Here is a 13,485-nt window from a genome sequence, read left to right as displayed (position 1 = left end):
TTTTTTTTTTTTTTACAGATGGCACAGATTGTGTCACTATGACTTTACTGAGGTCATCTCTGACAGATAAAGGCATGAAATTAGCAGATTGGCACTCATGGTTTTATTAACAGTTGTGGGTGCTTTTGGTTGTGTCGACTCGAGGTGTGCGGTGACGCCACGTCAGGTGTGCGCCGTCTGCTTGAGGTGATGAGATGTGGAAGCTGAAGTCAGGGTTTATCTTGGTTTAAATAGTCACAGTGTTTCTCAGCTCTCAGTGGGCCGTGGCTCTTAAGTCAGGACGGGGCATGCCTGCAGAGCTCCTGTCAGCATTCCTCCACCCAAAGTCTCCTCCTCATCTTCCTCTGACTCCTGATGAGAGCACTTAGTTCTTCCTCTTTCTCTGTTTGAAGCATTTGTGTTTTCTGTAGAAACAACTGTAGGCTTTCCAGCTACTTTTTATTTACTGTTTTGTATCATTTTCAACAAGCTCTCATGAAGAAATACTAGAACTTAGCAGGGAGAAGTAATTGTTGGAAACTTTTTTTTCTGCTGTAAAAGTCGGCTGTAGGACTTGTTTTGGTAAAACACTAAACTGTGTAATGATAAGTTGCAGATTCACTTCTGGCATCGATGGAGCATTAAGACTGTTTTTCCACAGGGGTTTACAGTAAATTTTAAAACTAATTTGCCAGAAATGAACACTTTTGGGGTGCAAGAGTTAGTGTCATCATGTGCCAACACATATTACTTTATTATTATTATTACATTACTTTCTTGTAGATAAATTACCTCTTAATGTGGAAGCGGTGCATCTAGTTGGAGGTATCCATTCCAATTAATGTTTTGTTTTATTTGTTTATTTTTCACCTTTCAGACTGGTTCACGCTAGCTTGATAGAGGAGGTTGTGCTTAGATGCACAAAAATGTTTAATTTTCAAAGTAGCATAACAGTTGAGAAAACTGTGCAATACAAGTTTTTTTAATCTTAGGTCGTATTCACACCTGAAACATTTGCTCTGCTTTAAATGGACCAGAGTTCGTTTACAGCGTTATACACTCATGCGAACTCTGGTGCGGATCAAACAACTGGACCGAGACCTGCTTTTTGAGGTGGTCTCAGTTCGCTTCCAAATGAACTCTGGTGCGGTTCACTTCAGTTTGCTTCTGGTGTGAATACAGACCGGACTTGAACCGAACCAACTGCATAAAACATGCGCCTTTTTGGACTTCATGGGCCATTGCTGAGCTAAATGAACTGAAATCATACCTGTTTCGTCGTCTCCTGTTAGCAGCTCTGCTGTCAGCATGTAGTGGATCAGAACACGCAGAGCACCTCGTCTCCTTTGGGTTGCGGGACACATTTACTGATGTCGCTCCAAAATTAGAATTTCATCATGAAACCACCATTAAATTAGCTGCTTTTGATATTTTAAATGCTATTGCAGTTGAACTATCAGCAAAAATGTACACATCAGAACCACAGCATGCAGAACTTCCTTGTTTTCTTCTGGGTCTGTGCGCTCAGTCCCGCCCCCGTCCTTTCTGTCCAGTGGGAGCAATTATCGTCACCCACTTGGCTTTGTTCACAAGTTATAGTTCGGTTGCAAAAAAGCACAATGTGAATGCAAACCACACCAAATGAAAAAAATAAAGTCCACTTTTGGTCCGGACCAAACAAGTGGACCAAAGGACTTTCCTGGACTGAGTGCACCCTTTGATTAAACCTGTTTTCTCATTGATTTGTTGGTAAGAAAGTAAAACTGTAAGAAAGTTTTTAATGTAGTTTTTAATCCTATGAGCAGTTCACTTTTGGATTAAACCCAAATTAAGTTGCTACCTCACCTAACAATCACAAAAACAACAATAACTCTGCCGTTTTACAGACACTGAGCTAAAATGTAATAAATCTGAGGCTCGACTGAAACAAATTGCAGGACAGTTTCACTCAAAACATTATCATTAAATTTTGGAGTTTTGTCAGTTAGCAAAACAATATATAAACTGCTGAACAGATTTTAATGAAACTGTTAATAAGTAAATACAGACAACCAAATTCAAGATGGCTGCCACAGCTAGTCAACCTTAGCCTACACATGGCTATACTCCAGTGATTTTTACAGAGCGTTCAATTTGCGGTGGTAGTAGCTGATGGTCATTCACAACATATACGCCAAGTGCTAATAGATCACATGACATATTGCATTATCGCCTGAAATTATGCATGCAGTTTTCAAGGTTTGACCAATACGGTTAGAACTTTATCATTTCTCAGCTTAAGATCCTCTTAGTTTGAAACTCGTATTTAAAGACAGCGGGCAATAGGTATTCCTTCAATGAATACTTGGTCTTTGGATTTCTGCTGCTCACAGAGCATCACTTGCTAAGTATTAACTTCAGTGACTGAGTTCAGCAGGACTCTTTATGTAAAAATGCAACTCTTCTGTTGAAAAAAAAAAAAGATGACCACAAGCATCATTGCAGATGTTTATCAGCGTGTCTTCTTCAAGGCAGCTCACTAAACATCTGTAATTGCAGTGAAATATCTCCGTCATCTGTTTGATGGCACCTGGCGCTACCTCATAACCCAGAGGAGGTTTGTTTGCAGCAGATAAAAGCACCAAGTTTCTGGGAATATCCTGGGAACTTTTCCTAAATGAGCCAATTAGACATCCAGCGGAGTTGAGGCACGCCCATCTTCTCCCAACATTTGCTGCCTGGGCTTGACGCAGACGTTACTGACAAAAAAGAAATCTCGACCAATAAAACGAAATGCTTACAATCTCCTGTAGCTTTGTGTATCGAGTCTAAATGTTTAAGCTTAAGACTGTTTAGTATTTTATCAGGGTGTATGAGAAAGACAGAAGGGAAGCTGATCGGGTAAAGAAGATACTGATGGCAGGAAGATGGTGCTGCAGGTGTTTGAAGGGTTCAGAGTTTGGCATTTCAATGATTTCTTCATCTAGAACAGGGGTGTCAAACTCCAGTCCTCGAGGGCCGCTATCCTGCATGTTTTAGAGCAGGGGTGTCAAACTCCAGTCCTCGAGGGCCGCTATCCTGCATGTTTTAGAGGTTTTCCAGCTCCAACACACCTGATTCAGTGATTGAATTAACTCTTCAAATTGGGCAGAAGCCTGTTAATTACCCAGCGATCAAAATCAGGTGTGTTGGAGCAAGAAAACCTCTAAAACATGCAGGATAGCGGCCCTCGAGGACAGGAGTTTGACACCCCTGATCTAGAACTTTCACTGCTGCATTTAAACACTATGGCCTTCATTTATCAATGATTACTACATATAAAACGATGTGCAAACGTGATAACCCATGCGAAGCTGTTTTATTTTTAAGACTGCGTCTGTCAGATGAGAACAGCAACCGCAGCTCATTCAGCGTGTCTGCATTCATGAATATGCAGATTACACAAAATACTGGGTGGAGATGTAATATAGAGATATAGATATAATTTAGATATAATCATTTTACACCTGCAGTGTGATTTATCAAACCTTGAAACTGGTTGTGCTGCTGTTTTAGTGTCCATATTTAGTCATTTTAAAAGTCAGGTGCAAACTGGCAGCACGGCTTCAGACACATTATCCTCTCCACTCTGCAGTGTGACAGTAAATAATAAAAAAGTACATAAACTGCAGCACAGAAGCTTAAAAAATGAACTATAAACTCTATCTCAGCTGTGGTATTTTAATTTTCTTTTCAGAGCTGGGACAGAGGAGTTATTTTTTTCCTTTCTGAATCTTTCTCCAAAAGCAGCCTGAATTACAGTAATTGCACACTTGTAATATTCACATTTAATGTGATTGTGTTTTCCTTTAAACAAACGAGTAATCTGTCAGGCACCTCTCGGTCTTCTCTGTGTCTGTCCAGCGGACAGTTTGCTCTGATCATCTGTTCATACATGCCAACCCCCTTCGGACAGTTTACTGTATTTTGACCCTCATAAATATGTAATTTTGACAATAAATTTGTATGACTTTAAAACAATTTAACAAGGTGGGTTGGTTGGAGCGAACTGTCAGCCACGGAGAGATGACACTGTCTGCAGGGAGGGATGAAGAAGTTGTAAAGTTTCTTTCAGCCTGCTGGCTCTGAGGCTTAAATTAATTTGAAGGAAAGTTTTGAAAAAAAAAATCTGTAAGACCGCTGCACCTGTTCTTCTTTGTGCACGCAGTCTCCTGCTGTGACCACTCAAAATTTCAAAAGTCCTTAGAAAATGTTTCAATTTATCAAAATGGAAAACTGCATGACTGCAAAAGGTCAAATACAATACCAAGTACCACACGAAGAATGAGTTATTCTCTTTTATTGTCCCATCTGATGTGACCCACTACAATTTACAGCAAACAACACGCACAATATAGAAGATGGGAAAAAAGCAGCAGAAAAGTCTTTTGAAAACATATATATTTATTTGTAATTTGCTGAAGTGTTTGAGAAGTTTCTAACGGCTTGTCTTTTTGTCTGTGCAGATATCGACGAATGCTCTTTCGACCGAGCTTGCGACCACTTCTGCATCAACTCTGCCGGTAGTTTCCAGTGTCTTTGTCGTAAAGGCTACGTCCTGTACGGCCTGGCACACTGTGGAGGTGAGGCCGGGTGTGGGTGTAAAGCTGTCTCTTATTCTTTGCCAAACTCTTACTGTTCTGTTTAAGGTTTGAGCAGGGAAAAACGGCTCACACAAAACACAGCTGAGGAAATGGGTTTGGTGCAACAGAAAAAAGGTGGAAAAAGAAAAAAAAACAAATGCCCACTTTGTTGTTAGAAAACTGACAATAATTTTCCTAGAAGCTGCTGCAGAAAAACAAACTACTCTTACTGGTGCAGGGTGTCTAATTCTGCAGGTCATGTGCATAAAGGTAGGCTTTACCAGCTGGTAACTTTATTTTAAAATTACTATTGCACTGTATCTAGTCTGATCTGTAAACAGTATCCTGCAGCCTGTGTGCCAAACAGAAGGTTTGATAAACTTCTGAAGGTATCTCTCTGTCTAGGATTAAATAAATATTACAAATATTAAATAATAATTTAAAAAGCAATGTTTGTTTCAAATAATTAGATTTGAACTTGTTACAAAATAAAACAAAGTTTGGGGAGTCGTCCTGTAACCGGTGGGTTGCCAGTAGTGCTGAGTGGATGGGTAAATGAGGGCACAGATCGTAGTATAAAGTGCTTTGATTATCCTGGTTGAATAGGAAGGTGATGTTTATGTATAAATTAAGTTCAGTCCATTTACACTTTACCTGCTTTGCCTGCTGGTGGTGGTCAGAGGGTCCGGCGGCACCGGTGCATGGCAGCCTGGCCTCTCAGCTGTGGCTGCAATGTTGCTCACCACCATCCGTAAGTGTGTGAATGTCTATAGTGAAGCACTTTTAGGGTATTAACCATTTCAGGCTCTAATTCAGCCATTTAAAGGGCCTGTCTATCAGATTATATCCCAGATTATTGTGTTCAAGGATGTAGAAAACTGTTAAAATCATAAATTTTGTTATATTTTAGGGTTTTTTTTGTAACTTTTACTCTGAATTAATTAGGGTTTTTATTTCGATGTAATCCCTTTTTTGTTGTTGCCGTCAGATGAATAAAAGTGAATTTCTGAATGGAATTTTTTTCATAACGCAGAATAGACATTTACCATAACCTGTGCATTTTTTCCCTAATTGTTACACTTTTTATTTTGTTTGTAAGATGAATTTGACTTTTTCAGTTGTGTTCAGTTTATGACTGAAGGGTTTCAGTTTGTTACTTCTGATCTGCCTCCATGTGGGACAGTTTATTGTGCCTCTGGTTTATGTTTTGAGGTGGAGTGATACGGTCAGCACACCGGATGGAATGTCAGTGTCGTTGTTTAAGTGAACGAGCGTTTGGCTTTTGTTTGATGCAGAAAAAAAAATTAAGCACATGCTGAGTGACTGAGCTGTAATCTGTACCATAACAGGTAACTCTGAACATTAACCCCGTTACAACGTTCTTTTAAAAGCTACACATGGCCGGTGATGAATTTAGTTTTTTAGCCTTTTTGAAAAAGTTCAGTGGTAGTTACATTTTCTGTAAATGCTCACAGCATGCACACACTCTAACATCAGACTTTACCTCTCACAGACCCTCTCACACTGAAGCCCTCGTGTTAAACTTCCTACATAATGTATCAACTCATAACTTTAACAGTCGACATCAAATATCTTGACAAGAAATTCAGGTAACATGTAATTCATATGCTAAACAACCTCAAGCCTGACGTCTAAGATTTAGCAGCTGTCTGCTTGAAAGCTACAAATTTAATTGGCAAAATGGGTTTGTTTCATCTCACATCATTCTTTGAAAGCAGCAGCTGCATTTTTTTATTTTATTTTTTTTAGTTTTTTTTTTTTTGGACAAACTGAAATGCGTCTGAACGCTGCTTTTGATAGTTCACCTATCACATCGCAGTTTTTAGTCTCAGCAAGTTGATCTTCTAATGGGCTGAAATGAGCTGTAACAGGTGGCTGCCTGGAAGGCAGGAAATCAATCTTATTCTGAAAAACATATGCTCCTTTTGGCAGCAAGATAAAGTGCAGGCAGTGTGTGTGCTGTACTTAATGGACTAAAAAAAAAGAAACAACACAGTGGAAATTCTGGTCCTGCGGGGGGTGGGGGGGTGGATGTCGATTAGAAATAAAGAGGAAGTCTCTGTGCTCTGGAGCAGAAGTAACCTTTATTGTCATGAGGAGATGTGTGAGGGCACATCAGATCTGCAGAGAGACTCGCCGGAGCACAAAGAGGAGCTGTGGCATCTTTTGACTGAGTTCACATCACCACTTAGAACTGTCGGCTGTGGGCTGCAACTCAAGGCTTCACAGTAGACACAGAAATATAAGGGAAGAAATTCTTTTCCATTTTCAGTGCATAGCTTTGCTGTGTTTTCTTCTGTTTTAGGAAGTTGGACAGTTTCTGCCAGTGGTGGGCAGCGCTAATCCAAAAATTTGCTCTGCAATCTCTAAAGCGCTAATGAAAATTTTTAGGTCCGCAACTTTGAAAAAGCTTATGTCATAGAAAAATTAACGGAAGCTAATTTCAAAGCACAAGTTCAATTTGACACTTACTAGCTGACAATTCATGTACAATATGCACAATACTGCCAACTAGCGTTGTATGAACCCTTGTAAAGCTAAATACTACAACTGCTGATTGCTGGAGTTCTGATTTCCTGAAACAGAACTTTGGCTCCTGGTGTAAAAATTAAAACGTTGTTGAGGCTTGCTAGTTTGGCTGCTTCTTTAAAAAGTTTATGAGGATTGCTAGTTCGGCTGCTTCTTTATCTTTTTCTTGTGTTTGTTGTAGATTTTCCATTAAAGAAGCATCAGTAAAGTAATTTTAAAACTGTTTATTGGAAAACTGAAGCGATGCATTCTGGGTACATGATGGACTGACGGGAAACGAAAGCACGGGGAACAGGAACTAGTATCTTCCCTTCAAAATAAGAGCTTGGATTTTAAAGTTTTTCCTGTTTCCATTGGATTTTAAAGTTTTCCAGTTCACCTGAAACTCATCAGACTGAAGAAGTCTCTTGGAGGAGAGAAGAAATGTTTCACTAAAGAAGAACCCATCCAGAGGACCTACTTATTATTATTATTTTTTTCTACCTGGATTAGGACATTTTCCATATAGTTGCTCCAGTTGACCACAAGATGTGAGTCTTCAACAGCAAAACATCTTTAAATCATTTCTGAGTCTCTAACACCATAGGCCGATTGCTTTTGAGCTCCAGCATTTAAACAAACATTTACTGTTTTTGCTGGGAAAGGGAGTACTAAACATTGCCTTCCTGCTACATAAGCAGACACAAAGCATTGTGGGAAATCAGAACCGTGGCTGAATGCAACAGTCCACAAGGATGTATACCTTCCTAATAAGTGTTTATCTGGGAAGAGTGCTGTTGGATAGATCACGTGTGTTGTGATTCATTCATTGACAGCCTTATTTTCCACTGTTCAAGATGATGATGACTGGTAGATAATTAGTTATCAGCGGTACTGCATTTTAATTTTAGAAAGTGCAAATTCGCTTATGAATTATAAAAATTAGTAAGTCAGCTAAAGCGCAAATGAAATATTTAGGTCCGCAATTAGCGGATTTGCGCCTTAGCGGGCTTGTGCCCACCACTGTTTTTTGCTTACCAGGAAGTGCAACAGACTGAGAATGAAGAATGGTGGTGTTGTTGTGGAAGATCATTCAGACTAAATGTCTTTGTTTTATGTTATTCTCCTCTTTGTGTCTGTCTCTCTGTCAGGGACCACAAAATGTAAAAGATACTTTGGAGTCTTCAAAAATCCATTCTAGTTTTACATACTGAACTGTTCAAAGCATCATGAGACAGTGAAAGGCTGTAGTCGTGCCTGAAATCGTAAAAAGTTACTTTTTATTTAATTCCAGCTGTTATATGTGTTTGTAGGATTGCACACAATGCTCTATTTGGACCAGGTTTAATAGGTTCATGGGAACCCATTGTACACACAGGTAGCTGTATTAGCTGTCAGTTCGGAGAATAAATGCACCAGAATTGGATCGGTGAGGCTTTTACGCGCCTGACGGACGATGATCAGGCCACTCGGAGCTGCTGAGAGGAGTGAAGATGGCCCGGCGTAAATGGCTCTGCGTACCATTGTTGAGTGAGCTGGTGATGAATGATTTCCCCTCGCTTTTCAGCGGCGCTGTCAGAACCGTTAGATAACCCTCGAGATTTATGGCGCTCCCATGTTGTACTTTCTTCGCTCCGCCGTGCCACAGCTAAGGTTATGTTATTCCCGGTGCAGTTTATCAGCTGAAATATAGCTGCCAAACAGGCCAGAGAGACGTGTTCAGTGTTTAACAATAGAGCTGCCCTTAACAAACCCAATTAGGTCAGTGACCTGGTGTCAAGGATTGTGTCAACATTCCTCCAGAGTGAGAAGATATGCAGCCAATTTCCCACAGTGCAAACAAAACCTTCCACTTACTTTTACTTATCTGATAAGAAAGTGGAGCTGTTGTGACTAAAACCATTCAGGATTTTTTTTTCATTTACCTCATTTAAACTTTTACTTTAAACTGATAGTTCAGATCTGCAGTAAATTTGTTAACAACTAATATCTTACCTGTTGTAGATGGCTCTTTAAACGACCTGAGTTTGGAGGAAAAGATGTTAACTTTGAGCTAAAAATGGGTCCAAGCAGGGCCAAGACCAAAGTAGATTATGCAGTCTTCAAAATTTGTAATGATAAACTCTGCCTTTTTGAAATTTGGTATGCTTGTTTGTCTTTGTGTCTATGGTGTATAATGATGTGATTGTGGTGCTGTAATTCTGAGTGTTTATGTGCTGCAGAACAGGAACCTGCTGTAAAACAGCAATTATGCTGAGTCAGGCTTGATTTTTAATAATATTTTCCTGTTAAATAAATAAATCAAATCAAATCAAACACAAATAACAGCAGCAGCAACTAGCTGTGGCACTTTCGGTGCAGCCTGGATTCCTTCCAGCAAAACTATACTACTTCTGCTGGAATAATTATCCCATCTGGAAAAATACAGATGAACGTCACTTTTTTCAAGAAAATTAAGTTTTTGCATGAGAAAACATGATAAATTTAATTGAAAAACATTTTTCTTGTGTGGAATTTGTAACAAAAACAAAACAAAACTGAATTTCACATGTGGAAAACTCCATGTTTTTACCTATGAAAACACATTAAATTAATATGTGAAACAAGTGATTTGTTCATGCTTTCCATGTGATTTTGGATCATTTTCAACACGTCCATGTAATGAAATGTGAAAACATGTCTTTCTTCTGTGAGGGGTGTTATTTAAAGGGGACATCTCAGGCAAAATCCTCTTTTTAGCTGCATTTTATTGTGTACATGGAGTCTATAGGAGTGCAGAAAAGTTTAATTTTATCGCTGCATAGATATCTTTATATTCTATTTGGATCATATTTTTCAACCCGTTCAGTTTTCTGTATTGTCTTTGACGTTTTCTGAACTATTAGGGTAATTTTTTTTGCGATGGAACAACCAGATAAGGTCTGGATGTATGCTGAATTTCACAGCAGGAACCTGTTAGAGCGGAACTAGAAATTCTGAAGCTGGACTGATGTCAGTTGCGAGCTGAAAGCGTTCCAGTTTCAAACTTATCAGAACGTCGGAAAAAGCGTTTCTATTTTTTTTGTTCAATAAACAACAATAAAAATGACAACAATAGTGCTGTACGAGGCATTTTGAGCGTACAAATAGCGTTAAAACATTTCTCCTAGTGATCAATATAAAGTACTACAAGTATATCTGACTTAATGTAAAGTAAACTACACAGAACTGCTAAAAACTATAAAAGTCAGAGTTTCAATTTGTTGATACGAGGAGCAGCCATGTTGAAATGATGACGTCACACATGATCGGGCTGCTCTGGTATGGTTGTGTTGCATCAACCTCTCAACTCGAAACTACGACATCACCTATTGTTCTGAACTGAGGTGGTTCAAAGAGCTGTCTGCAGCAGGTTAGATGTTGATAACTCTGAACTATCACTTTAACCTTAAAAACTTTTTAACAGCACAATCATCTTCACTTTGTAAAGATGCAGAACAAATTAGTCAAAAAAACTTTACAACGATATGATATTTAGTAACTTCTTCATAGAATATCCCACCAAACTTAACATAACATTTTGATAATCCCATCCAGAACTCCTCTTCTTTACTCTTTGGTGTCTAAATGTCAGTTTGTCTTTGTGTCCCGGCCTTCTCCTCTCTCTCGGCTCGTGACAACACATGAGCATGCAAAGAGAGCTGCAGAAATGTCAGAGTGGAGCATTTGAAGATAAAAGAAGTCAGCTGCTGGCAGATGAGCCTCCCTTCCATCAGATATTCATTAGAGGTCTTTGTCCTTTAAATGGAGTGCTTTGATGCGGAGGATGCACAGCACACCCCTCATGACACTTCCAAGCAGCCCCGGCTGCTGATGAAGTCATCATCCTCCTAAAGGAGCGCGGCAGACTGTTTTCATTCAGGGTGAATAATTGACTGAGAAGAGGAAGAGGCCGGATCGTCCGTCACCGCCATTATCTCCGTCTCTTTCCTGAAAGTCTGCGCCACTTGTCCGCAGCCCGCTGATCGCTCCGCTCTGCCTTCTAAACTGATTTTCTGTCTGGCATCGATTGCAGTCAGCCTGCATCTGGATCCCGGCTGCTTTCGGTGGTTTTAGCTCAGCGTGTGTTTCAAAAGGTGATTAAATTTTACTGCCTGCCGCAAAGTCTTCCTCCCCGAACAGCCGAGAAGTCCTCGCCATGAAATTGAACGTGGGTGACATCAAAACAAGAATTTAACTTCTGTTTACACGCAAACATTTTAATCACTCTGACAGGAGGAAGCTCACAGAAACGCCTCCTTCACAGCAGAAGTGCTTCAAATAAGCCTGTTTTTATAAGATCTGCTGTAAAAGACTGACTCCGTATATGTTCGGGATTGATAATGTTTCTCATTTTATCTTTTGCCAGTGAAAGTTTTTTTTTCTTGCTCTCTGATTTTTAATGGGAACCAATCGTCTAATGCTGGTCGATAAACTGCTTTTCTTCAACACACCTTTTTTTCACAGATATTGATGAGTGTAGTATAAATCGTGGAGGATGTAAATACGGCTGCATCAACTCTCTGGGGAGCTACGAGTGTACCTGTCCGCCTGGCCACAAGCTCCACTGGAACAGGAAGGACTGTATCGGTATGAAGCAACACTGCCCCCATGTGGTCGATTCACTCGCATAGCTGTGGATGAGCAGCTCCTATCTTTGTCGTTGTGTGTGTTTAGTGATGCATTGTGTGTTTTATTTCCTCCCAGAGCTGGTGAAGTGTCCTGCAGGACTGGTCGCACCAAAGGCCACTCTGACCTGCAGCAAGACGGACAAAAAGGAGAGCTGTTCTCTTACCTGTGCTTCTAAAGCTTACTATTTAGCAGGTATTTTACCTTGACTCACAGCGCAAACACACCGAAAAACACTTTGGAAACTTATTTTATTTGTGCGTGGACTCTTTCAGGGATAAATAACAGCTACTCAGTCAGTTGTGGCATCCCCAATCTGACGGGGAAGCCTCCTGCCAGAATCAACTCCAGCACCATTCAGGGCTGCGTAGGTTTGTTGGCCGTCGCTTTCTTTCCTTTTTTTTTTTTCAGATCAGTGGTTTTTAAAACCAGCACAAATGTCTCTGAGTATCTGTAGCTGTATGTTGTTCTGGCGTCCTCCCACCCACTGGGCTGTGTTTGTCTGTAGAGACTCTGGCGCCTCCAGTGAAGCAGACGGCTTCTTTCAAGATTAAAAATGCCAAATGTCACCTGCACCCAAAGTTGACGGGCAGGACTGAGGACAGGGGCCGGACTCTGGGGCCAGGTCAGTCCTGCGTACCGACACTATTTTTAAACATGAATGGATGCACTGTGAGTCTGGATTTTCTGCTGTATTCTGGGTTCAGGAGCCAAAAAACATGAAATTACTCCATGACAAAGAAAGAATTTGCCAAACTTTAGGACTATAGAAATTAAAAAAATAAAAAAAAGTCTTGATTTGCAAGTGACTGAAAATATACAGTACTTTAGCAAAAATAGAACCTAAACAGCAAGAACACAACAAAACAATGTTTGATATAAAATGTGTTAGATTTGCATAAACTTTGTATTTTAGTTGTATTTTTTAGATATAAATAAATATAGATTGAGAATTGGTCTTAAGGTCTATTAAAGCTAAACAAGAGACTAAAGATTGGTTTTACTTATCTATCTTGTTTGTTTTTTACTATTGAATTTATATATATTTTTTACAGTATGCTGATTAAAAATTCACTTTTTATCATTCACATTAAAAAAAAACAGTTACCGCTCATGAATTTTATATCCATCCCTACTAACCATAACCATACTGGAATTTAGTTTTTTTCTGCTTCCTTTTTTAAGCCTTTTATGATGTTCTTTCCAGTTTCCTGTTCCTTGCTCCTTACACTTCTAAAATGTGTTACCTGTCAAAATGAGTTCTGTGTTTGCTTTGAAAACTGAATTTGTTCATTTTAACATTTATTGTTTGTGCTCATTTCAGTTAACAGTTAACATGTTATTGCTTTCTGTCTTTAAGTACAAGTGTCAATAAATCATTTGAATATAGATTTTACAACACTTGTAGTTGATGGACTCAGAAAGTTGGAAGAGTTTGTTATCCACTATCCTTCTGCCAAAAAACTAAAGAAGATGTCTTTTAAATGAGGTCGCAGTAGCTCAAACAAATTTATTGATTTTCTATCCCTGCCTGTTCAGGGTTATCTGGAGCTGATGTTGATCTCCAGTGGTCACACCATAAACAGGTCTTTAGTTCATCACAGGACCAACACACAGATAAACAACCATTCATCACACACACACACACACACACACACACACACACACACACACACACACACACACACACACACACACACACACACACACACACACACACAACAGCTAC

At 39.5% G+C, this 13,485-nt stretch overlaps 1 protein-coding gene across 3 annotated transcripts in view; it reads left to right on the top strand.

The window, feature by feature from the left end:
* The window catches only part of scube3 (signal peptide, CUB domain, EGF-like 3), a 136,707-nt gene that overhangs the window by 116,522 nt on the left and 6,700 nt on the right, over nucleotides 1-13,485 (top strand). For all 3 annotated transcript variants that reach the window (XM_014023024.1, XM_014023023.1, XM_014023022.1), the window contains 5 exons: nucleotides 4,464-4,580; nucleotides 11,595-11,717; nucleotides 11,835-11,951; nucleotides 12,032-12,127; nucleotides 12,265-12,381. In XM_014023024.1, the coding sequence (XP_013878478.1) occupies nucleotides 4,464-4,580; nucleotides 11,595-11,717; nucleotides 11,835-11,951; nucleotides 12,032-12,127; nucleotides 12,265-12,381 (570 nt within the window). The remainder of the gene's footprint in view (nucleotides 1-4,463; nucleotides 4,581-11,594; nucleotides 11,718-11,834; nucleotides 11,952-12,031; nucleotides 12,128-12,264; nucleotides 12,382-13,485) is intronic.

This window comes from Austrofundulus limnaeus, unplaced genomic scaffold (assembly GCF_001266775.1).
Source record: "Austrofundulus limnaeus strain Quisiro unplaced genomic scaffold, Austrofundulus_limnaeus-1.0 Scaffold354, whole genome shotgun sequence".
NCBI lineage: Eukaryota > Metazoa > Chordata > Actinopteri > Cyprinodontiformes > Rivulidae > Austrofundulus > Austrofundulus limnaeus.
This window is presented reverse-complemented; position numbering and strand designations above follow the sequence as displayed.